Here is a 26,032-nt window from a genome sequence, read left to right as displayed (position 1 = left end):
TTATTTATAAGGTAGCAGATTAGAGAGACTTTTGAGGCAGGAATTGTCAATAATCACTTACATGTTTTGCAGCATCCCTCCAAAAATGGCACAACATAGCCTCCAACCTGACCAAGAGATAAAATAAAGAGGAAAAACTTGATTTTTTTCAAGCATTCATTCCCATGTATCTGCACTATTAGGAATCTTTCAGATAAAATTCTGCATCATTGTTCAGGCAACACTGGTGAAGGTTTGGCTATGAAACCAAGACAGCTCTGAAGGACCAGCCCACTGCTATTTGTGAGGAAGGACTAGAGCCCCTCAGTTCTTTCAGGACTGCTCCCTGCTTGTGTAACATCAGCCACCAAGGAAAGTATCTTTCTATCCACATGTAAATGTAGAATTACAGAGAGCAGCAAGAGAATTCTCCTTGCCTCCATTTCCTGGCACTTAGTATAATCTCATTTTGCAAATTCAAATAGAACTTTTGTTCTTGCTCCAAAACTAGCTTATAAAACTTTATGTCACTGTAGAAAAGATGCTCTTGATTTTAAGAAAGTCTTGCCTTTTTTTCAGCATTTTTGATCATTGTGCTGAATCACATTGCTATATACAGAAAATGTTAGAAAGGGTCCAGAAAAGCATGTATGAAGATTATTTGATGTTACAAACCCCATTTTTTTTTTAAAAAAAAATATATATAGTCTAAGAATCAGAAGAGGTGTGTCCAGCTGTCTAATTCAGTAGCCTGGTGGCACAGTAGTCTGGTGTGTAGTTATACCTTTTACCTTTAAATGTCTGGGAAAAAATACCGTCACTTTTCATTTTTGCAAAATGAATGATTTTCCCCTTCTTGAGGAAAAAGCATCTTTTGTCAGAGTTTAATCTTTTCATGCAAACATAAATCACAGCTGGAATGCAAACAGTGCACTGTACACTGACCTTCACACATTCAGTTTCATTAAAGGGTGGGCATCCAACTGCAGAGGAAACCAGAACTGGTCCTATTGCTGTGCTGGTGCATTCGTATCTGATGCAGTTTGAGATCCAAACAGCACCAGGCTGTCAAAAAATTTTTAAACAGAAACTTTACTCAGCAAAAATAGTATTTCAAGTATTGTTTAAATAATACTTGAAATACTGAATTGAATGAGATCTCACTTGAATCAACAGTAATACAGCAAAATATAATTTAGTCAAGTCCTGTTTAAGCACTGCATTTGAAAATCCAATAAAAAATACATAATGTTAAGCAGGTTCTAAAACAGTTGACAGTAATTCTCTCATAGAGGATCAGAATACTTTCATTTTTGTTGACAGTTATATGGTTGACTCTCCAAGAAATTAATGTTGTGTACATGCAAAACTATTCCTAGTATTTGGCCAAATAAAGCTCTTTTCTGGACATCTCATATGGCATGATAGGTACAGTATTTCCTAATTTTTTGTTTACTTCTAAATATTTTGAGGGAACAAAATACAGAAACTTACTTTAAAACTGGTAACTGTGCCATTGCTGAAAGTGTGGAGACAAGACAAGTTCTTGCAGCTACCACAGCAAGTTGTTAAGTCTTTTGGAGGCTGATAGACTTGGTTCTGCCAAAAGGAAATAGATTATTCCTTGTATGAGACCCTCTTGCAGTCCCATGCTTTACTACTGTAACAGGCAGATTTTTTTTCAGGTATCTGATTTTAGGGATATTTTTTAAATAACTTTCAAAACCACATAGCCTACATTTACAAACACTTCAACTCACAAGGCTTTTATAAAATACCTTTGACCTTAATTGAAGTGAAAGGGGAGGAGCTCCAAATCTGAATTAACTGGTCTTTCTACCATTTTCAAATGTGACATCTTACTTCAAAAACCACTGAAATTTTAACTTTTTACACATTAGACATCAAGTAATTATAAAATTATTTTTAAAATGTGTATAATATTCCCCTGGTAATGTATCATATCTTGTAAAAACACAATGTAACATTTGCTTATTTTATAAAGTTGTTTTCACCACATTTAGAATTATTCTTTTATTTATAATAATTCTTTCTGATTCTTATTCTGCTAATGTCTCTCAGGAATTTGTACCAGTTTGCACATAATGCAGCTGAAGCTCTGCATGGATGCAAGGAGGCAGCACGCTATTAATGCAAGGAGGCATTCACTATATACCTTAGTTTGTGTAAGATTTACACAGCAGAGAAAATAGTGGAGAGAGGGAGACTTTTATAAACTTCCATCAGAATTGTGGTAGCACATCATCAGAGGGAGATATCCTAATTTCTCTTTCCAACTTGCTCTATACTGTCATCTGCTCAACAAAACCCATCACAAAGTATTTCAGGCCACCATACACAACATAGAGGTCTAAATTTCTGAATTTCTTACAGCTTTGCACTTGACAGTGCAGTCTATTGAAGATGTGTTTATTCTGTAGTATTTAGTGGAGGGATCAATCACATTTGTACAATAGGAAATATGGCAAATTCCATCTGCACTGTGTTCCACAATTCTCTGCCCAGGAAGCAGCACACCTCTCTCATTACTCAGGCAAACTTTGTCTCTCACTGCAAGAAAACACAAACAGCATTCTCAGGCCGATCAGCTTGGCATCAAAACTCCACTAAAAATGTTTCAAACAATGAAACAGGAGTAGAAACAGCTACTACACTTATTCTAGAATTATGGGCCACATCTTCCAACAAATCATTAATAGTAATCTAGTGTTTCATTGCATTCACCAATTTTTTTCTAATATAGCCTTGTATGAAATCTAAATAAATATGTAATATTTTATTAGCTGCACCCAAGTGACAGTGCAGACTTCTTCAACTGTTTTATTTTGGAAGACTACTTCAGGATAAGAAATGTACCTGAGAAGTGTCTATTTCTTCTCACTAATTACAGAGGACACAGAGAAGAACTAGCACTATTTGTGAATTTAGTAAATTAATCCTGTCCCCTCTTCAGTGCCATGTTCAAAGTGAACACCTGATTTTTAATTCCTAATTTCCCTTAGCACTTGGAAGGCTATTTCTTTGAATTAAATTATTTTCTGACTTACCACATTTGTACTTCACACAGTTACAGACATTTTCTGTACTGTTCTGAAACAGTTCATCTATCTCAAGTTTCTGCCCCTATGGGTATAAAAACAGAAAAAAAAATACACAGGAAACAACAATGAGTTTTCTTATTTATACAATCCTTCTCCTTTAAACAACTTTCCTTCAGAATCTGGGTTGCACTATCTCTTAAGGTTCTGCTCAGTCTGAGTGCATGATGTATGTTAACATATTCACCAGAACAAAGAATACTAACAGTGATGCTTGAAAGCATTTATTTCAACACTTTAAACCCAAACTGTTATCCTTACTTATCCTGTGTGCATGAAAGCAGTCTTATTCTACCAATATATTGGGGCAGAATATGGTAATAAAAAGTTCTGAAAATATCAGAGCTGTAGAGTTACTTTATTCTGCAAGGCATTTAGACTTAAGTGGCTCCTTAAAACTGTGTATATCTTACTTTAAAGTAATTTTTTTGAAAAGAGGTGATGTGCCATTTCATATTTCACTGATAAAACTATTATTCAAATACTGACATATCGATTTGTTAAGAAATGAATAAAAAAAAACAGTGGCAAGATAAATTTCATACCAGTTTGCACTGAGGTTTGGGGATTGTTTCACATGCACATTCTGAAACAAAATACAACACCAGAAACAGTAGTTGAGCAATTTATATGCTGTTTGCTTACAACAGATTCAACAGAGAGAATTAAAATTCCAGATATAAAAGTCATCAAACCAAATACAGTAACTCTTACAACACTTTTAAGAGGGTATACAACCCAGTTTGGACAGACAAATTCTACAGGATGCAAGAAAAGCAGAACAGGAGGATTAGGAACTTCTGTAGCATAAAATTACTTTTCTGTATCATTTGCTCATGAGCAGATCACAATGGTGTAGTTGTCTGAAACCAGGCTTAAAACCAAGGGGCCAAAGCTGTCATCTCTCATTGTCTAAGGCAACTATAGTGGAAATCAGTGATTTTACCACAAGTCTGGAAGGGGCAGCACTTCTCCGGGCTCCACACCTCCACCAGAGACATGCCAAGCATGCATTTGAATTCAGGACAACGATGTATTTCACAGACTAAAGTTAAATGAGAGAAAGTACAATAAACACAATGTTGTCATTTTTGGATGAGTGGAAATATTAATCAAGGTACAGTAATTGACCTACAAGAAATACTTTTGGATAACAGTTTACAAGACTAATAGTAAAAAACTGACTACTGAGTAATAACAGTATGGAGTACAAAATACCCTAGAAAAGTATTTAAATAATTTTAAATATCCAGAAGTTTAGGTCTGAAACTACTCACTCTTCTCCATGATACAGATATCAGAAAATGCTTTACACACATGAAATTTTAAAAGTAAAGACCATTTGTTCAGGACTACAGATGATAGATTGCTTATACAGCAAGAGGAGCTGTATTTCTAATCAACCACTTTGACACTGAACATCCAAAACCACAAAATTTCCTATGTTCTCTGCTATTTAAAATATTAAAATCAAGTTAAACTTACTGCACTGGTATGTAGGGCAACACCTCTCCGTAGTGTTGCCATCCACAATGAGAACTTCTCCTTCTTGACATCTGGGGATTTGATCTGAGCAAGCCCCACATGCTGGAGAAAACAATTATTTAAATCTAAAGCATTGGAAAAAAATTTACTACTGCCTAGAAAATCTGCTGATTGTCCCAGACTCATATAAGAGAGCAAAGGTACTCTGCATTCTCTGCTTATAGCCCCCACACAAAAGGCTAATTTTCAGTCCAGCTTGTCGCTTTTTTCCTTTTGCTATAAAGAATTAATACATTTAATACATTAATACATTTTTTGAGAGCAAACATTATTTTACCCTCCTCCTCCTGTTATTAAAAATTTTGCTAGGTCTTCTCCCTAGTAAGTCATGCTGGTTTTTTTCCAGGAATCTTTGATCCTCAATAAGATGCATCCCCTGTGATCCCAGTGTTACCCTCCCACTTGAACCCATATGACAATCACAGCAGGAACTTTTCAGTATGTACAGACTCATGTTACTAATATGTAAAGACTCATTTTATCAAAAAAGAGTCACACAGTGAGAAGAGCCAAATACTGCCCATTGCTAACACACAATCAAAGCAATCTGATTACTGTAAATAACAGAATTGTAATTCACATTTCCAATTAACACTCAAATTTTTGCATGTGGAAGGGCCTTTCCTTCCCAGATATCTGTTCAAAAATAAAATAACTCAATAACACCTTATTATCCAATTATTATCAAATACTTACTGCATGGTAAAATTGGTGCTCATATTTTAATGGCAAAAGGGCAATTTTATTATTGAATGAAGTCATTAAAGAGTAAACCCCAAAACAACTGAATAATGCCAATTTTTTAACCACTTTTAAGCTTTCTATGTTGGGAGACCTAATGGAAATGCAAGGAGTCTTAACTGGCAAGATAATAACAGACACAACTGCATATGCAAAACCACACTCAATCTCAACCAGTGAGGCTACTGTACCACATATATAGGAAAAGCAGCAGGTATTCTCCACCCGAGCAGCTATCAGTGTTTGATCATCGTGACAGCTTGGCATCTGCTCCAATGGTTCACATTTTTCTGGATCACATTCTGAAAAAGGGACAATAGATATATTCCTTTAGATGAAGCTCAGCATTCCTCCTTTGTTATGCTATATCCCAAGGAAAGGCAGTGCGGAGTAGAGAGTACAGGCTGCTTTAGAAAAGCTTTCACCTTGTATCCCAAGATCTTGCCTGATCATTTAACACAAGATTGTATCACATCTGCTCAAACTGAGGCACAGACCAACCCCGAGCTATAGACACAACCTTGCAAAATTTTGTAAACAGCCATACTAGCAATGGTACCTACACTACCATTATCCTTCTGAGTTGATCTATTTAGTTTACTCAATGTCTTTTAAACAGTGCACATTTTATCTTTCAAAAGAAACCTACCACAAACATAGCTGGGACAACAGGATTCTTCACTGTAGTAGGTGACCAACTTTTCCAAGCTGCTGCACTCGGGGATTAGGAGTTCACAGAGACTCTGATTACAGACTGTCACATAAAGGGAAGAAAAAGAGAAAAAGCACCTTCTAAACTATGTGTTTATAAGTTGAGTGGAGCAGTGGCAAGCAGTATTTGCAGTTAGATATCTCAAAACTCCAAACTACAGGGGTATGGAAAACACAATGGAGCAGCAAAACCTCCCATGAGGCAGGATTCAGAAATGCTCATCACTTGCGACACTCTCCATGGAGGCAATGTTAAACTAGAGATGAGTGCTTGTGAGAGTTAAAAAAACCAAAGCTCCTCTGGAAAGCTCACTGCAACACCATACCAGGTGGTCAAAACATTAAAATTGCTTGCGGTTTCTTTTTGAAACTTTATAAGCTAAGCAAGAATTAAGTGGGAAAAAAAAAAAAAAGTTTTTTCTGTAATTTCTTAGTGCTCACTTTATAAATTAGATAAACAATAATCTGATTCCTTTTTCCTCAGAATTATCCATATCATTTGTTTGTATTTTGATATTAAAAATAGAACAGTAATCTATAAACTTGAGGGAAACACAACTCATATTCAAATAAACACAGCACTATTTCAGTCCTCCTCATATCCGCTACCTCTACCCCAAAACCTATTGGATATTGAGCCTAACATTTTCTACAGTTTTCTATGTAATCTGTAAATTCAAACCAAAGTAATTTCCATTTTCTTCAAAAGTAGCATGTGTAACAGGAAAGCAAACCTCAGAGAAAGGACATCTGCATATTCCAGTGAGCAGTATTCACAGCTATGAAGGAACACTTACTACAGATCTTCTGAGGGCAGCATGTCTGATCATCAGGGACAAGCAAAGCCACTTCTGCAAATCGCTGACACTCCAAACTGGGGATCTCTGAACAGCTGTACTCCACTGGAATAATGGTCTCACTGTCAACACATTTTTGCATGCAGCATCCACTCAAAGAAGTTCTCCAGATCTCACCCAAGGCATGAGGTGCTCCTGAGCTGTCGGTACAAGCTAGATCAGGACAACAGAAAACAGAAGTAACTCCTTTTAAATTCCAGTTTTGATCACCATTTTTTCCATAGTGGATGTGGATCTATGAAGCATAAAAATCCCAGTTTTAAAGGCTTAATTATGTTAATGAGAAGAGCATGTTACTGAATTTGTATAAGAAAGTGAGACACTTGAGAAGACCTTTAAGAAGATCCAGACCTCAAATTTGTTGCATGTCTCCACTGCAAAGCCAGTCACTTAAAATCCAATCCTTCAATTTTTGACGTAATGACTTGAAAATAAGCTATTTTTCTATTTTACAAATTTCAAAACTATTATTTACAGTGCTTTAGTACTCTGATTTATCATAAACTGAATCTTTAAGGTTCATGTTTTTAGAGAGAAGAATTGGTCCATTATTTGGTGTGGTAAGGCAGAATTGCTATGAAAATAAACACGAATGCTGGCAGGACACATGCATGTATTATTGAAAATATGTAATGAACTGCTGCTGCATGTCATTTGAATGCCATTGGGTATCAAAAGGTTGGACCCTTGGCAAAGGGCTTGGGTGAAAAGGAGGCCAAGATTAACACACTTAAAATAATTGAATACATAAACTTAAGCAAAGACTTTGAAGAGCATCCTCCAGCCAAGAGAAAGTGAGCAATATTGTGCATCACAAGGTCATCCCCTACTTGCTCACCTGCACAGTTAATGTTTACTAAATATCTAGAATCCTCAAATGAATGACAGAACTCACAGAACACCAAGCCAGAACTCAACTTATGAGTAATGAAGTATCTGACCACCAGCTTGCAGATAATAAAGAAGAAAATCACATCCAAATATACCACATTTTTCTTCAGGAATACAGACAGCAGTATGAGTCCGGTGAAGGATGGTCCCTCCAGCACAGACACAGCCTTCTGTTAGCACTGAGCAGGAGTCTGAGTCCAGAGGAGCAACCTTGTTATTCTGACAGCTCTCTGGAACCTCACAGGCAGCTATGCAAGGCTGGTAGGAGAAGTTTTCAGAGCAGGGGAAGGCTAGGAAGGAAATAAATAAATCAGACATTGTTCAAGTTTTAATCTCATGAAGCAACACCTAAGAGAACACATTATTGTCTTCTTGTCAACTTCCTGTGCTTGCCAATTGAGTTGGATCTACCAGCCTGAAACACCAACACAGACCAGTTACTCACGTAACAAATTCAAACATAAAGAACCTGCAAGCACTTCACTTCTTGTAATAACATTTTCATCAAGCTTCAGTTTGCATTTTGGCAGCAGAGATATCAAACCATGCAACAGTGTTGACACAAATTAATTCAAACTTCAAAACCATTTTCAAATACTACACAGATCAGTCATAGAGTGTTCTGAATAACTTGCAGTGGCCAAAGAAATTGCATCACTGTGGTATAAAAATAAGCGTGATGCGTTCCTTCACAATGGATAGAATATGTATTTACAGCTATATAAAATATTTACATATTTTATAAGATCTCCTTTTAACAGTTACTTGCTAATAAAATCCATACAAACTGAAGAATTAAAAAAAATTGTCTCAAAATCACAGATGAAGGTCGTTTATGTTATCACTGAAGGGGGCTTTTCCTAGGTGATCATGGACAGCATAAGGAGATGCTGTGATCCAGCTACAAATCCCATTTGGCCTTAGAGTTGCTATGGGAGAATCCTGCTGCCAGGACACACTCAGATCTCAGGTTTTACTCCTTACAGTCCATCTAATCTCAGAAGTATTTCATTTCTCTAATCCCTTCTCCAAAGGCACAGCTTTCTACAGCAGCATCATGAAGACTCAAGAAACATTGGTATTTTCAACATATAATAACTCTTAAATTAGGCAAATTTTGTCTCTGTGAACACTAGAGGTGGGCATACATCCAGAATACTTACGGCAGTAACCAGAGCTCCTCCACTCTATGCAAATATTGAACTTGTTGCACATTGCCACATAGGCAGCTAGTGAAACACATGGATTTAGAATGTACTCAGTGTCTCGAGCCCATATATCACAGAATTGCTCAGGTGGAACCTAAAAAAGGAAAAAAAAATGAGATGGCACACCTTCATAGAGGCTATGCTAGGTAGGAAAGACTGACCTTTAAAAATATCCACTACAGAGAAGCCAAGAGTGCTTGGTTCATGGTAAGCCTTCATTGGTGTACAAATATAATCTACTAGTGTTTAAAAGTAAGACTTCCTGAACACTGACAAGATTATACTCCTTAGTTTCATCTTTAATAAGTGCCAAGATAAGATGTAATACAGTTTTTCTAGTAGAAGGCACTATTACTTTGTTCCTTCTTACCTCTACATTTTTACCTATTTTTGGTCTCCTCACCATCAAAACCAGCTATATACAAAAGGCCAGATGGTAAATGCACTCCTATGACCACAAATAATTTATTTGCACACCAAGAGTTTGTTTCTTGCTTTAGGCTTTCTGTCTGTTCTGTCCTCTCACATCTCCAACCTAGAACTCTGTCTCTAGAGCTTTTGAGAATGCAGGTTCTCAGATTACCTACTGCAATTTGGGAGTTGTTAAATTACTGAAGGCTTAAGGATTAATTAAATACTAAAACTATTTTTTTTAATGTTTTTTTCTGCATCTTATTGATACAGTTGAATTATCTTGACTGTTTTATGAATTATTTGGTATTTCAAAACTAATCGGTGAAATTCAGTTGAAACAGGTGAAAGTTGCTTATTGCAACTTTCCTATCAAGCTGCCATACTCTTCAATTACTTTTACCTTGCAAATATAAGCACACACAAAAATATACATCTCATTCAACAGATATGGTTACATGTAGCCTCAAATTAGTGAAATTACCAAGTGAACAAAATTCTATCTGAGCTGCAGCTCTCTCAAAATGTAAGGTTTGAAATAGTTAACATACATAAGGGTGACAGCTGCTGAAGGTCTGGTTCAACACCATTCTTAAGCACTCTGAGCAGTCCATGACTGAGCAATTAGTTTCCTGATGCCTGTCTTCTCCAACATACTTTAACGTGTCTGGCACTTGCCAGCTGTCTATAAAAGTTGAGGGTGAACTGCTTTGGCTTAAAAATGTCCTGTTGGGTAGCATCAAGTCATTTTCCAAGATTCTATCACAAAACCCTATAAATTAGCAGAAGGAAGAGAAAAAGAAAAAGAAAAAAAAAAAGGCAGGTTAACACATCTAATATATGTTTGAAGTAGCATACTCAAGAAAGTAAATAGCTTTTCAAAATTTTATACGACATGACAGTATCACAACCTACAACAGATGTAAGAAGTCTTCATTAGGTTCAAAATAGACAAAATTCAGAAAAACAAAGGAAAGCAAAAGTAAAGATGCATCTCTGAAAGGAAATCTACTGCATATCAAAGAGCTGCTCAGAGAGCCCTGCTAAGAAACTGGAAGTTTGCTCCTCAGCTACACAAACACTGAACAAAAATGTGTTTTAAAAAAGGTTGCAAAGCACCTCCATGAAAAGCAACAAATTAAAATTGTGTATGTTATCAGAAAAGGGAACCACCATAAAATGCCAGGATGCTTATTTGATACCAGAAGGCAGCATCACATTTTTCTGTTTTAACGAAGATAGTCAGAAATTTTGAAACACTTTGAAGCAAAAGGAGCAATGTAACATGGACAGTGACTGTGGTCAGCAAAGAACATTCAATTATTTCAGGTCTCCTCAGACAATCCTTTAAATCCAGCAGGTAGAAAAAAGCAGAATGATGGATCAGTCCCCCACTCTTTCTTCCTAATCAGTTTCTGAGACTTTTGTATCAGGCTACTAGATTGTTTTCTTCTGTTGTCTCTACAAGCACAATCCTAATTCTTTATCTGTTTCAATAGAAAAAAGTATTTGTGGATTCCACCCCTTTCTAAAGAACTGGTCTGTTTTACCATTTTTAGCAATTCCTGATGACAATCAGTGATACAGCAATAGGCATTCAGAGATTAAAACTGCTTTCTGCACTGTGTCAGACTGAACCTTTTGAGTCTGTATTTGTAACAGAGATAGGAAGTACGTGATGATTCTGAAAAACTTCAAAGGATTGCTATCATGTCAAGGACATCTTTTCTCAGTTCTCTTAAACTTTGACGAGGAGGTTTAAAACAGCAAAACGAAAACTTCACATTTTTCTTGGCAGGATTCGGATGCAACAAGAACTGACATGCTTTAAATCCTCTTCACCGGTTTTGCTATGGAGATGCCCATGTTCCCCTCCCACATCCCTCATCTCCCATCCCTGCTCTTCACCAGCTGCCACATTTGCCCAATCCTTGCACTGTAAAACACACAGTTGTTTCTGAATCCTTCCAAAGGATGCTTGTGCTACAAATCTGTAATGGTCTTTTCGGTTTTAGCATTCCCATGAAGAAATGCTAAATGCTTTTCCATGAGAAATCAAGACCTGCCCATGCTGCAGTTCAGCTAAAAGCTATGGAGAAAGTATGCTGCTTGAATTTGCTATAACACAGAAAGCACAGAAAGGAGTTTAGGCTGGCGTAATTCACCCTGAAAAGATAAAGTACAACAAGCTCATTTGAGGCAGGCTCTACATGGCACCAGGCAGCACTGTGCAGGCAGACTTATGCAGAGAACCTCCCAGTCACAGAAATGCACAGCACATTCCCTGAAGAAGTTGTACACACAACACCATCCACAGAAGTGTGTTGTCATTTAGTCAAAATGCCTTGCAAACCAGGAATGTAATGTTCCAGATCCTCCCTACCACAGTAATCAAACAGGTAAAGGGAAAAGAGATTCACTGGATAACTTGAATCAGTCTTATTATAAATATCCACTGCCCTTATTGTCTTGTTTCTGTTTGATTCAGTTACAATAACAATTAGCCAAACAGAGTGAGAACAATACTGAAAACTAAGAAATTTGGACAAATAAGAGATTTGTCAAATTTCAAAATGGTGTAAATTCAAACTCTCTTTGTGAGAAGCACAAATCTGTCAGCAGGACTGGAAACTGGACTGAGCTATTCCTGGTATTTGATACTGAGCTACAGGCATTTGCCCTTTCTGAAACTGGAAAGTTATCCACTGTAATTATATGATCTCCTTAATCCTGATTTCCAGCTCCAATTTACAGCATAAATTTACAGATGCAGCTACCACAGTGGGGATTTACATCAGCAAGTACATGCTTATAAAAGATGTAACACCACCAGCTTATTCAAGGCTGTACTTTTTAGAAAAAAAGAAAGCAGGGGAAACTATTGAACAGGCCTAACAGAGTGCAATATTACTAAGAAATTCCCTCAAAATATTTTCTCCAACAGTTAAACTAAGATTAGTTCTCTAAAGTTACATTTCCTGGGAATTCTGACCTTTAGAAACTGAAAATAGCAGGTACCACTTCTTCTCAGAGGGATATCAAATCTGTAAATGACCATATTTTAAATTATGGATTTAGACCTGTCTTACTTATTTGGGTTTGATAACTGCAATCATGCCTGTGGTTCAAACAGCTTACAGAAAGAAGCAACACGGTGGGAAAAGAGTGATGACATGAATAAATACCAAATATAATTTCAACAATAAGCAAAATTAGTAATATATTAATTTTAGTAGCATTTTAAAATTTCAAGTGATCTGCAATAATTTTTTGGGACAGACCCTGCAATAAACAATTTATATAATTAGGAAAATATGTCTCCCTAGCATCTGAAAGCCTTTATTTCTTGCACTACTGTATACTTACCACATAGTCCCAAAGCTCCTGGTTCTCTGGTACTATTCAACTCAATAATCATTACACCTGTGTTGTGAAACCACTGAATTCTGATTTTTGTTGGTGTCTCAACCACATACTTGAAACCTGAATCTTCAACTTTGTATCCATATTTTCTAACAGTAGGCCAAGCAGATCTTGAGTTTACTGTTATCTAAAAGACATACAGAAGAGAGGTTAATTGTCAGGTAGAAGAACTAAGGCCAGATTTTTGGCAGCTTAGGAATCTAAATCATAAGTCATTTCAGAAGCAGACAGTCTTTCCTCCATAAAGATAATACAGCTACCAAAGGTACTAACAATTAATGTGCCTGGCTCTGAGATTTACCTTGTTAATCTCCCTTGGATCGGAGTTTGGCTCTTTGAATTTACCAGGAGAAATTGACTTAATTATAAAATTGGAACAATGAATCACATAACCTATGGTGTCCTACTCTATTCTTCAGTATCCACCTAAGGAGGCAGCTGGCTGAAGAAATAAGGTGTCACCTAAAGGAAAATAAAACCCCTCAAAATACTTACTTTTCTGCTTAAACGATTGATAATAATTTGATTTGATAAGTAAGTTAGGTTCAACATTGCCAGGCACAAAGAAGTTGAACTCGAATTACTCTGTGGAGAAAGCAAAAATACATCACCCATCACCATGATGTGCAAAATCTGAATACATTGGCTGCTTACTGGTTTTAGGTACTGGGACATTAAGGAAGTTTCGGCATTATACTATTAAAAGAGGAAAACCATTGCTGATTACAGTTTCAAGTCAAGACTACAGAGTTTATCTGGATAAACAAACAAAACACTATGACCTCATTGTTTACAACAACTATGCTATATCATACAATCTTGGAATTAAAACAGAAATATAGGTTTTTGGGAGAAAAAATATGGTGGACTAGCTGTTTGGACAAAAAAATAAGAACTACATATCTGAAGGTCAGCAAGAGTGAGACTGGGAATGACAAATCTGTATGACATGTACAGCACAGAAGTAATGGATCAGGAATAAATGCATACTTCCTGAGCTACATAAGGGTAAATAAAACAGAAAATATTGAATACAAGAAGAAAAAAAATCTGAAAGTCACAAACATGTTGTCTTCATATCAGTCATACTGAGCTTCTGAAATTAACTTCCATTACATGAAACCTGGGACCAATATTTGTAATGGACATAAAGACATCAAATTGCCTAGCTTTCACAGGAGAGGTTGGAGTTAAAAGGAATTTTGAAAAGGCTCACAAGAAATGATCTTTTCATGACAAAACACAACCCATACTACCCATTAGACAGGATCCCCATTAGGCATTCTTACTCCTGTGTCAGAAACTTGGAATGCACAGGGTGGTCCCATCCAGTCTGGCATTCCTACAGTCTTTTATGGCTCTAAAGATGGGTGTTTCCAGTCGTTTGCCCATATGAACATAGATAAAAATCCTGCATTGAAAGAGACTGGTGGTATACTGGTACAACTGTGGTGGTATTTGTTAAAAGACAGCACTCACACAAGTGAGTAATGATGTAAATCCACTTAATCTCTCACCACCTTGTCTTTATTACACATACCACAGGATAACATGGACCTACCTCTCATCTTCCAGCTACGTCTATACAGGTATTAGACTGTAATACAGTTCATAAGTACTGTGAAATGCAAGCACAATTCATAGATATTGCACAGAAGTGAATAATAACCACAATATAAAGTATTATTATGCTCTTGCCTTTAAGATACATCTTATTAGCAGTACCAAACACCTTTTGTTAGCTGATAAATATTAGTTACCATTCTACAGTCAAGGACATGGATGGTTATAGTTTCATCTGGAGTTTGACTAACAATGTAGGATGCTTCTTTGAATAAAGCCAAATGATTTCCATCATAGGTTACAATACTCAGATCAGAGAAAATGGTGCAACGACCTAAGGAAAAAAAAAAGAAAATGTATAGAATAACTCTAGAATTCCGGTAAATCTTACAAAATATGAAGACAAAACAATAAATTTTATAAGATGAACTAGCTTACCAAGAGGTTCATATATGCACCACATATTTGATACTGGTGCATCTTTGTAAACGGACAGCAGAATCAAATCCTGCATATTTTCAGAGGGACAACCTACAGACCTTTGCAATCAGCTATTTCCTTACAGCTCTTGCCAACAAAGGTTTGCAATTTTTAGAAACCCCAAACTAAGAAAAACCATGAGTGACAGCAGATCATGCCAGATTCACAGTTCCCCTGTAGTCTTATTCCTCAGGTGAAAAGTTTATTTTTTCCTCAGTCTTATTGCTAAAGCTTTTGTGTTTCAGCGGGCTTGGAGTTCTACTCCAAGTCATTTCAAACTCTAAAGCCTAAGCAGAAGTTCCAATTGCTTATCTCTGCATACTTTATTTGCTATGATGAAATTGAATTTTCTTAAAGGTTTGGACTTTTTCTGCCCAATTCTAGGTAATTGATGGGAGTGAGTACAATACAGAGTCCCCAGACTGCTAACAGAAGTAGTTAACAGTCTAGGGAATCTTTTCATCCTGAAGTAGTTAAAAAATGAACCAAAAAAATCTATATTGATTAGGTATCCCCTGATTAGAGAGATGACAAGATGCATCTAAGTCAGACCTAAACATATCCACTGCAGATACCTAACGCTGAGTATGTTAAAGGAGCATTTTTGTTTTATTTCCCTGGATGTAAAACCACAATTATAAATTTCCTTAGAGAATGAGTAACCCAAAAAATGTGCATCTTCTACTTCTAAGCTATGTTATAGAAGTATCAGTTCTTATGCTTCTTACACATGCATTAAATTTTTACCTGAATGCACTTCAAAACTGCTGCAGAACTAAAACTTACATGCACATTCCCACTTTGGGCAGCATTTGTCGCCATTTGTTTGAGTAGCAAATCCTAAAACTCCACAGCTGGGCTGAGTAGCATTATATGGGCAGTTCTGTGACTTATTAACCTGGATCAGTTGTCCATCCAAACAAATGTGTTTTATGCACTCACTCTCTGTGATTGTCTAAGGGAGATTCAACAAAAGACAGTGGTTACCATTCATACCAAGTTAGTATCACAATACTGTATAGTTTTTGCTGAAAAAGGGGTTCACATCCTTCAGGCACAGAATACTTATTGATCCCCATGATGCCGATGGAAGCTACAAGCAAAGAGCACCTTTGTAAACCTGACCATTCTGACCACAGATTAACACTGTTGTCCTATAGTAAAGATGAGAGCAGCACTGAATTTATAACTATACAATGAAAAAAGTTGGGAAGGGAAAATTTGGAAGGAAACAAGGAAGAATAATAATAGGGGTGTCTGGAAAGATGTGCTTTAAAGAGGGCAACATGACAAAACACTGACACTGGACATTATGAAACACCATATTTTGCCAAAAAACCCATTTTTGTAACAGTCACACTCAGAAAACTGAGGCCTAAAATCCAGTGTAGCATAACATTTGGAAAAAAGATGATACACATACTGAAGTCCTCCAAGGTTTCAGATGGATAACATGATCAGGCTCCCTTATTTGATACAGATACTTTAAATCCTAAAGATCAAGGCATGGCTCAAAATCTAATTTTTTAATCAGTGCATAAAAGTAACTAAGGCGTATTCCAAAGCAGGCAGTAATTATTTATATCTACTCACTGTACAAGTTTGAAGAGGTGCTGTTTCTCGAGACAACATAAAAGGTGATGCTGCAGGTCCTGCCATGGATTCAGCTACTGCCAGCCCATCAGAAAATGCAGTAGTAAAGCCATGAAGTGGTTTGGTAGATAAAGAAGTAAATGAGGAAACTGATGGAGCTGCAGTGTCCTTTGGACGATCAGATATCATTAGCACTGAACTCACAGAAGGTGTTTGTATCTCAGATGTTACTTCAAATTTTGCAGTTTGTTTAGTACTGACAGATGATGGAGGTATAGAAGAAAGTGGTTTTGATTCAGCAGGTGAATATACAGTGGACATAAGTGAAGCTGTGTTTGTGAAATAAGGAGGGTAAAATGTCTGAGGTGTAACAGTAACACCCTGAGTAAGGACAGATTGGAATCCTGTTGCTAATTCTGACTCTTCAGACTTCACTGTGTCCAGGGGCATGGCTCCTTTTGCTTCTGAAGTAACAGAAAGAGAGCTGGAGATGGGCTCTGTGACTACTGCTGCTGCTTTCTCTGAAGCTGCTGATGCAATACTGACGTTTTTCCCAGCACTGCTCATCGCTGGAGAGGCTGCAGCTGCAACTGATGGATGGTCCCCAGTCGACAAGGCTGTCCTTGCTAGGATCATGGAACTGTAGGTGGTGGCTGAAGGCATGACCAGCTTAGGCGACACCACAGTTTTCTCTGTACCACTTCTCCTTTGTGTGGATCCCAATGCAACAGGAATTTCTGTCCTTTCTGGTAGCAAAACCATTGAAGAGGTTGACTCGGAGTCTGGTGAAAGTGATGCTTCAAGTGTTTGTCTTGAATCAAGGGATTTAGTAAAGGAGCCCTGATGTGTGAATTTTAGATCTGTAGCTGCCTTTTGCGTGGGAAACAAAGGAGACGGTTCTTTTGTAACTGTAGTTAAAGAGGAAGTGGCAAGCAGTTCTGGTGAGAAAGGGGGAAATTTGGTGCCAAAAATCAAGTCAGCTGTTGTTCTAGCTGGGACCGTAGACTGCAAAACAGAAGTTCTTGATACAAGTGTCTGTGTGACTGAATCAGTTAAATGCAAGTATTTTTGAGTTGGTAAAATAATTTTGGTAGGACCTACCAAGGTAGGTAACATACTTGAATGAATGCCTTCAGGTAGTGAGGTCTTTAAGGGGTAAAAGGAAGTCAATTCTACTGTAGCTTCAGTTGTGCTGAAGACAGGTTGTGGCTGACCAGGGGATTTGGTTAGAGATTCTGCATGATGCTGGTGAACTTGGCTCGTCAATGAAGGTTCAGAGGCCTGACGACCAAGTTCTGTAGTCTTCTGAGTGGAATCAGGTGGTATAACAGTGGTCCTTGTGGCCTGTACTGAAAGTTTAGCTCCTGAAGATGTCTGCAAGGAGAAGGGGCCTGCTGAAGATAGAGGCAGGGACTGTTGAGCTCCAGCTGCTGTAAGTTTCACTGCTTCTGTTAGGCTTTGGACTGCAGGTTTTAATGCTGTAGAAACCATTTTAGTTTCTACTGAATATTTTGTTAACTCTGGTACCAGTTGTGTTAAAGAAGGTGAAGAAACTAATTTATCTCCTAGATACAGAGAGGTGGAGAAAGCGTAAGAAGACTTTGTTACTGGAAGTGCAACAGAAGGGGACAGAGAGGACTTTTCTTTGCTCGACATTATTTTTTTGGTTGTTATGAACTGACTGCTGAATTCAGAGGCTGGGGAGAATGTGGCATCAGTGATATTCACTAGTGATTTTTCATCTGGTACTGTTGTTATTGAACTTGAATGTTCTAATATATTAGATAAAATGGAGAAAGTTGGGACTGGAGAGGTCTTTTCTGTTGTTAACATAGATTTTGATACAGTTGTTCTTGGGTATAAAGAGGTCATTCCAGGGGTTGTGTGCATGGGACTGGGGGTTGTCAGTGATGCTTCTTTTCCATCTGAGGGTAGGGAAGAAAGAGAAACATTTAAAGAGATTAGAGAACTTGATGGTGAAAAAGTCAAAGCAGATTGCTTTCCAGTAGAGATGGTAGTAATACTTTCTACTTGTGATTCATCAGGCTGTGTTGACAGCAATGTGGTTTCAGTCACACTAAGGAGAGAATGTGGAGATCCAGTGATGGATGTTCTTTGAGGTGATTCTCTTTCTGTAGCTACAAAAGGAGCTGTGGTGCTTTCTTTGGTTTTAATTGCAGTTGTGGCAACACTACCTGAATATGCTGGAGTGCTTGTCTTCACTGTACTTGAAACCAGAGCTGACTTGTACTCAGTAGATATTTTTCCAGAAAACAAAGTTGACTTTGTTGCTAATTCAAGAGGAGATGTTATTTTGGACGTTACCTTAACAGACAAAGGTGTCACACTGATAGTCTCAGCCATGACAGGATATTTAGTGTATGATGCAGTCAGGAAGTCGGTTGTGTTTAGAACTGTGTGTAAGGGATATCCTGTAGTTGAAACAGTTTTAAATGTTTTTTTTAGTTCACCTGAAGCTGGAGAAGCAGGAGTATGAGCAGACACTGCAGGTCTCTTTGTAGAAAGAATGAAGGATTTTTCAGTACTAGAACTAGGATGTGGTGAATAGGGAGGGAAATAGGAACTTGATGTATGCTCCACATGAGGTGTTATTTTTGGGATTTCCTTTTTATGAGTTGTAAATGATAAAGTTGTTTCTGATGATCTCTCTTGGGTTTGTAGAGTTGCCATCTTTGGACCTAGAGTCGTAGTGAAAAGAACCTCTGGAGTACCAGTCAGGTGTTGAACCATTCCAAGAGGAGGTTCTGTAGTTGTCTTTCCTAATGAAATAGGTGGCATGGATGTTGGTGAAAATGTAGTCTTCACAGTCTGTTTGGTTAAAACAGCTGCTGCTTCTGTTGTTGCTGAAAACGCTGGCTTTAACACAGATGAAGTAGTGAGTATAGGAGAAAATGATGTCACTGTAACATTAGCTACTGCAGTAAAAAACTGTTCTACACTTATTTTTGTCCCTTCTGAAGTTCCTGTTAGGTTTACTGGTGGTGTATATGAAGGCACATCCAGAGGTGATGTAGAAAATTGTGGCACATATACAGTAGTTTTTTCTGTTACTGACTCAAATGAACTGGGAGTAAACATTGTAAGTCCTTCTGGTTTTACTTGTGCTTCTTTTGTGGGAAGTGTTCTTGTGGCCATTTCCAACAACTCCATTACTTTAGTTTTAACTGGCATTTCTGTTGTTCTAAGTACAAGTGGTGTCCCAGTAAAAACAGAAGTAGCAATTGGTTTGCTCTCTGATTCTGTTCTTGTAGTCACTGCACTTGTAGCAGTTGCTGTCTGAGGTTCTGTAGCCCTCAGCAGCTTAGTGGGGTCACTACTGATCAGCTGTATCCTTGTGGAAGTTTCTGAACTGACAGTAGATGGAAACACAGGAGAAACATCAACAGAAGCAGACAAGCTTACATTAGATTCTGTTGTCCCAGTCATTGCTGTAGTGCTTCTCCCAGATGTCACTTCTGTCGACTGCAAAGAAATACTTGGCAATAAAGTTATGGCTGGAAGTGTTTCATTTGATGCAACAGCCAAAAATTCTGGTTTCTCTGTAGTTGAAGTGAGTTGCAATTTTGTAGCAAGTGTTGTTTCTGTGTCCTTTGCTTCAGGTACAGGAAATGAAGTTACCTGTGCACTGATAATTGCCAAACTTGCACTTGGTGTTAAAAGTGGAACTGCTGGGGTCTGAATGCTAAGAAGCAAAGGTGGACTGTCATCTGCAGGTTCAATGCCTGAAATCAAACACAAGAAAACAGCCTGAAATTCATGAATAGTTATAGTGATGGAGCCAGCAGACTGATCTTTTCAATTGCCTTTGAACTTCTAAAACTCACAGACACATTAAAAAATAAATTTGTTAAATCATTTGCTTGACATCTAATGTTACTGAAATGTTTTATGAAGAAAGGACATAAAGAACATCTTTCTTAATTTAAAATTTGTCTCATGTTTGAGGAATTAAATTGTTTTAACTAAAATGTATGTTTAGTGAGCTCAAGGTTCACATTACTAAGGTCACAAATGTAGGCATTGATACTGAAATTATGACTAAAGAACTAATTAATTAAGCTAAGTCTAATATATGAGATATATATATATACAAGTTTTCAGACATACAGTCTTCAAAATACACGCATCTTTGAGTGATTTCATCCAGCAACATGTTGAGAGGACACGCAGGGATGCAACCTTCCACTCTAAAAGAAAAACAGTTAGTATTAACTAGTTGAATAGTATCTTCTGGATCAAGCATTCAGCTTCAGGAATAAAAATCTATATATAACATATGTTTAAGCAGTCTGGTTTGCCTCAGTGTACTCCTTCAAAATGCCATTGCATGACTTCTATTCCAACTCAGATCTAAGAGAAAGCATGGACGCTGTGACACTCAGCTTTTGAAATGAAGTCACAGGTTCAAGAGTGAAAACTATTGCTATAAGAAACACCCAATATTTTTACATGTCAAAATCTGAGTGTCAGTTTTACCAGATTTAGCACAGATTCCACTTTGCAGGAAAAAGCAAGGCCAGATATAGCTGTTGCAATGACATAATGGAAAAGCAAGGGCACAACTGTTTGAAACAAAGTTGTGATAACCCCTCTTTATTAATACTCTATAATACTCCCAAAATTAAAGTTACAAATATAGCAGTTATTCCAGAACCTGACAGTACACTAAAGGCTGAAATGTCATGTTAATGTGGCTGCAGCAGCAGGTTTTATTCCATTTCTTTCCTCTTTCACTTACCTCCTTACCCAAAACCACAGTCCTGATACATTACGTGTACTATCCTGCTTAAGTGCCTCGCCTAAATTACACACTTTTCCATAAAAATACAGACACTTACTTTGGTACTGTCTGACAGTTTTTTCCCAAAGGGTCCCTGCATGTCCTGAAACAAGGGCTTGTGCAGGCATCATAACGCCACTCACACGTAGAACGGGACAGAAGCTTAAATTTGACATCTGAAAAACAACAAAGATCTGTTATTTCTTACATTTCTTGAAACCCACACAGACACATACTACTAAGAGGCATGCCTTACATTCACTGTAGCATCTACACACAGTGTTTATTGAAAGCCTTTCAAGTCACAGAATAGCAACACAAATTCAAACGCACTCCAGCCCTCCCCTGTCTCCACGCAGAGCAGTTTCCTGCACAATGCTGGATTAGCCCAGTGGTTCTTCCAACACTTGCAAGATCTACATGATATGTCTGGACTTCAGTCCTGCACTGTGACAGCCCAGCCCAGCTCTTCTAGAAGCAGGCAGGAGGGCAGTGACATTTCCTGTTCAATTATGCTTGCCAAAGACACCCATCATCATATCTGAATCCTCTCTAAACTGGTCAACCTGAGCTCAGAGCAATGTTGTGCAGAGCCTATAAAGAGTAACTGCTCTTAAACAATGTTTACATTAAACACCAGAAGGAAAATGCTAACTACTTAAAAATAATTTCAATTTTTAATTTTTTTAAGTATTTTTAAAGTTTTCCTGATATTTGCTTGACTGAGGTGCAAGGAGTAGCTCTTCTACATCTTCCTGAAGACAGTCAAATTTTCCATGAAGGTACTGAGAATTTTTTTTTTCTGCAGTTTAGGGAATCTGCACTTACAAGTAATTATCTCCATCATAATTAACCATTAATGACTTGTCTTAAAATACAAATAATTCTCTTAAACATAGAAATCAAACTCAGACAAAAGGGTGTGTATGTTGCCATCTAGTGTTACCCCTTTCACATTTAATTTTATCCAGGAATGTAATCTGTTACTGCTTTAAAAATGTAATTCTTATGACAGTAGAATATGCATTTATTATGTTCTTATAAGAAATCAAGTACACGTAATTGAATTTTTCTGTGACCCCTTCTAGTGACACCATAAGCTACATAAATCTAATGGAGGAAGGGAATTTTTTCCATACATTTTGGTGACTGATGTATGAGGTTTTGTATGCATGGACTGGTTGAGCAGTAAGGTTTAAGGACCAAAGAAAATACATAGCAGAAATAGAAGGTTTAAGGATAAAAAGAAGACATATGGCAACAAGACAAAGCATATCAGAGACCTGTTGGCACAGGCAATCACCAAAAACAGCAATAACAGTAAATAAATCCAAGCTGAATCTAGAGAATCTCATTCATTAGACTACCCTAGATTAAGTATGAAGACAAATCCATAGCTCTTAGCTCCAGCCATAGAACTCACCTTTAATCACAGAGTAATTTTCAAACACAATAACAGTACAAGCTTGCAGAAGACAGTCTGTAACCTGATGAAGAATGATAGTTTCTCAATTTAGCAGAACGGTGGTCATGAATTAACACTTCCAAGTGCTGGGATTAACGTACCATCTCCCATTCCCCTAATGAACCTAGACTTTCATGAAATGACAGACACATTTTCCTCAAGCTTTCCTAGAGACTAAGCTCATGGAGTTTGGTGGTGTTGCATGCCTTGGCAGGATTTAGGGTGAATCTCCATGTAAATGCACTTGTTGAGTGTTTCATAAATGCAGCTTTCAGTCAAGAATGAAGTCATGCTTGTTTGCAAATTTTGTCTCTACTGCTACAAAATGAACTATGGATAACAGAAGAATTTGTGAACCTGGTCATAAAAAATTGCTTCCAATGAGGTGTAGAACCAATGGACATTTAATTTGCTAGTCAAGGGATTTTAGAGAATTGACTATGCCTGGCCAGGCTGTACCAGTGCTTTTAGTGTGCAAACTACACTAAAGAGCACATCAAATCACCACAGCAAGAGTTGAGTATTTGTATGAATTGGTTTCCTTTTTCTCAGAAAGTTTTCAGGATGCCTCTGTAAACCCATAAGGGATGATGACACCTGTGCTTTGTTATGAATTGTGGGAAAATTCTTTAGAATATTAAAAAAACATCAGTTCAGTAACTCATCACATTTAAAGTTTTCACTATTGGCAAGCTAAGTTCTGGAATGCCTCAGCATCCCAAGGATCAATCCACTGTAAAACAAGACAAAAAGCAGCACAAAAACACCTGCTCTGCAGTGGTGCAGCCTCACCTCAAGTTCTTTGTGCAGTTCTGGTCACCACGTTTTAAAAAAGGACATTCAGCTGTTAGAGAGCACCCAAAGGAGCAATGAAGATGGTGAAGGGCCTTGAGGGGAAGCCACATGAGGCTGAGGTCACTTGGTCTGTTCAGCCACCTCCACCACATGCTTCCCATTTTTTTAATACTTAAATTCCCCCTCCAGCAACCAGTAACATGAGCTTACAGTAGCCTGTGCAACAGCAGAGTTCCCTCACCACAAAACAATGATACACAGTTTACAGACAATGAATCAAGCTTCTGGTACCAGGCATGTGTTCCTCAAAAGGACTCCTCATGGCATTTGGAATGACCATGTGCCTCCTTGTCAAGTCTACCAGCATTTGTCTCCTGTTTGGTGACACAGCAAATCCTTTCCAAAATGGTGACTTATGTCCTGGGTGACAGTGGCTCCAGCTGATGTGCCAGCTGAGCCCACAGTTCTCTCACCCAACTGGGACTGAGCACATCAACACACTACAATACAGCAGAAACCCCTTATAGGAGCACAGGTAATACACTGCCAAAGACAATATATTAAGAGATATTTCCCACCTCCAATGTGTTACACTTTCTTGAACATCAAAGAAGCATTTTCTTCCCTGCCATTTTTTTTTTTCCTTCATGGTTTTCAAAAATGAAACTAGGATAACAACAGTAGTTGGTACCATTTAATGAAGATTTTTACTATTTTATCACTGACAGACCACGAGGTTCTGCTGAGCCACAACCACTTTTCTTAGTAACTTGTCCACTTCTTTTTGACAGCTCCTAATGTTCACAAGTTCACCTGACCTTAATTTTCTATGCTGACTTTTATGTCATTTGCTGTTATTAGAATCTCTGTAATATGAATCATTCCAAGTTATGCTCAAAAAAAATGGCTGTTTACTTAAAAACAAACCCTAAAATTTGAAATGTTCCAGTGTTAATAAAAGGTTGTATTTAAAATAAAGATATAAAATAAAATTTTTAAAAGTATTTGGATTTTCATTCTTACCTGATTTTTTTTGTTTTTTTTTTTTTTAAAAATAAAAATCTAACAGGCACAAATACTGCTTTAGAATTAGTTCTATTTATAATGGAGGCAAAACTCTGCTTGGTAACTTAGATTGCGCCTGTCTCCTCAGTTACAAGTTTAGAAACATGAAATCCTATCTACCCACTTAACACACAAACTAGTAACAAACCCTGCTCATGACTTCTAAGTTTCTGCCATGAGTAATGTAAGCAAATATCACTGGAAAAATTAAACTTTGTGCCCAGCCAAAACATCACTGGAAGCAAAGTGTAATTACCTACCTCTCATCTACTTACGGTTCAGTTTACTATTACAATGTTAACACAACTCTTTAATCTCCTCCTATTTATTCAGCCAAAAATGGTAGATCAAACGTTTGTGTTTGTAGCATAAAAAGGAAAGATGTTATTGTACAGTAACCTCAGTCTGACTGTAGGAGCTACCAAGCAGATGCATTCAGTGGCACACATGGGATTTGAAGGTACAGCAGCAGTTGCTCAGCATTTTCCAGCCCCAGGGCCCATGTCATGATCTTTCAGGCCAGCAAAGCACATGAGCTCAAATTCAACTCAACAGCAACTCATTATGAGTGAATCGGGACACTCCAGAAAATTAATTCTACTGATGGAAATGGATTAGAGTAAATTGATGTCAAAATAGTCTGTAGTATCATGTGCAAAACTGACTTAAGGTAAAAAGATGGTTTTGTAAAAAACTTTTTCATAAAAATGAATTTAATTTGCAGTTTCGCACCATGTTTCTGAATGTGATTCAGTTAATTAAAATGCCAAGATTAAAAAGAACTGAAAGTGCTCTGTATCAAACTTAGAAACTAAAAAATACCTCTATGCAGTGTGCCTATACTTATACATCTTGATATTTTAGTTTTAGCTAAAAATTCTCTCTAAAACAGGCCTTGTATTTACAGCAAGTTAGCTATTACAGCACATAACTAGCATTATTAAATACTTTTTTGTAGGATTTATAGAGGGCACGTCACATTTCATAACATACATAAAAATAACTGAGTGGTCCTAAATGGGTGACAATTATATGGATGATAAAAGGTAACTAGTTTGAGCAAATTAGTTTTAAAAAGGGTAAGAAAACAGCAGCTATATCCATCAATTCCCTACAAACACTGATTTCCCAGCAACCTCAAAAGGGAATTGATTGCTCTTACCAGTCACCTTTGTGCTTGTCCATCTATTAAGAGTCTTTCTTTTGACTGAATGCATACCAATTAATTTGCCAGTAAAAAAAAAAAATCCTTAATAGAATACACAAACGTATTTTCTTGTGAATAAGTACACACTACATCTCAAAATTCGGTCTTCTACTCAATTTCCTCAAATGTTTATAGGAATGGGACAGCAGAAAAAGCAAAGTATAATGAAAATAACCCA

The 26,032-nt window shown here is 37.3% G+C and overlaps 1 protein-coding gene across 4 annotated transcripts in view; it reads right to left on the bottom strand.

Moving 5' to 3' along the window:
* The window catches only part of OTOG (otogelin), an 85,845-nt gene that overhangs the window by 10,633 nt on the left and 49,180 nt on the right, over window positions 1–26,032 (bottom strand). For 2 of the 4 annotated variants that reach the window (XR_004497928.1, XM_033515255.1), the window contains exons 28-48: window positions 21,381–21,498; window positions 20,650–20,729; window positions 16,522–20,264; window positions 15,715–15,883; window positions 14,646–14,782; window positions 13,381–13,470; window positions 12,829–13,012; window positions 10,014–10,234; window positions 9,007–9,145; window positions 7,939–8,133; window positions 6,893–7,105; window positions 6,034–6,138; window positions 5,576–5,686; window positions 4,584–4,685; window positions 4,045–4,143; window positions 3,644–3,684; window positions 3,048–3,123; window positions 2,372–2,550; window positions 1,474–1,578; window positions 925–1,044; window positions 62–107 (exon numbers count right to left, since the gene is read on the bottom strand). Coding sequence is in view for 3 of the 4 variants with exons in the window: in XM_033515255.1 (XP_033371146.1) it covers window positions 62–107; window positions 925–1,044; window positions 1,474–1,578; window positions 2,372–2,550; window positions 3,048–3,123; window positions 3,644–3,684; window positions 4,045–4,143; window positions 4,584–4,685; window positions 5,576–5,686; window positions 6,034–6,138; window positions 6,893–7,105; window positions 7,939–8,133; window positions 9,007–9,145; window positions 10,014–10,234; window positions 12,829–13,012; window positions 13,381–13,470; window positions 14,646–14,782; window positions 15,715–15,883; window positions 16,522–20,264; window positions 20,650–20,729; window positions 21,381–21,498 (6,273 nt within the window). In the remaining variant the exon portion in view is untranslated. Of the gene's footprint in view, window positions 1–61; window positions 108–924; window positions 1,045–1,473; window positions 1,579–2,371; window positions 2,551–3,047; window positions 3,124–3,643; window positions 3,685–4,044; window positions 4,144–4,583; window positions 4,686–5,575; window positions 5,687–6,033; window positions 6,139–6,892; window positions 8,134–9,006; window positions 9,146–10,013; window positions 10,235–12,828; window positions 13,013–13,380; window positions 13,471–14,645; window positions 14,783–15,714; window positions 15,884–16,521; window positions 20,265–20,649; window positions 20,730–21,380; window positions 21,499–26,032 lie in introns of those variants that run through there. The other 2 variants (XM_033515254.1, XM_033515256.1) reach the window with 2 other exon arrangements.

This window comes from Parus major, chromosome 5, assembly GCF_001522545.3.
Source record: "Parus major isolate Abel chromosome 5, Parus_major1.1, whole genome shotgun sequence".
Taxonomy (NCBI): Eukaryota; Metazoa; Chordata; class Aves; order Passeriformes; family Paridae; genus Parus; species Parus major.
This window is presented reverse-complemented; position numbering and strand designations above follow the sequence as displayed.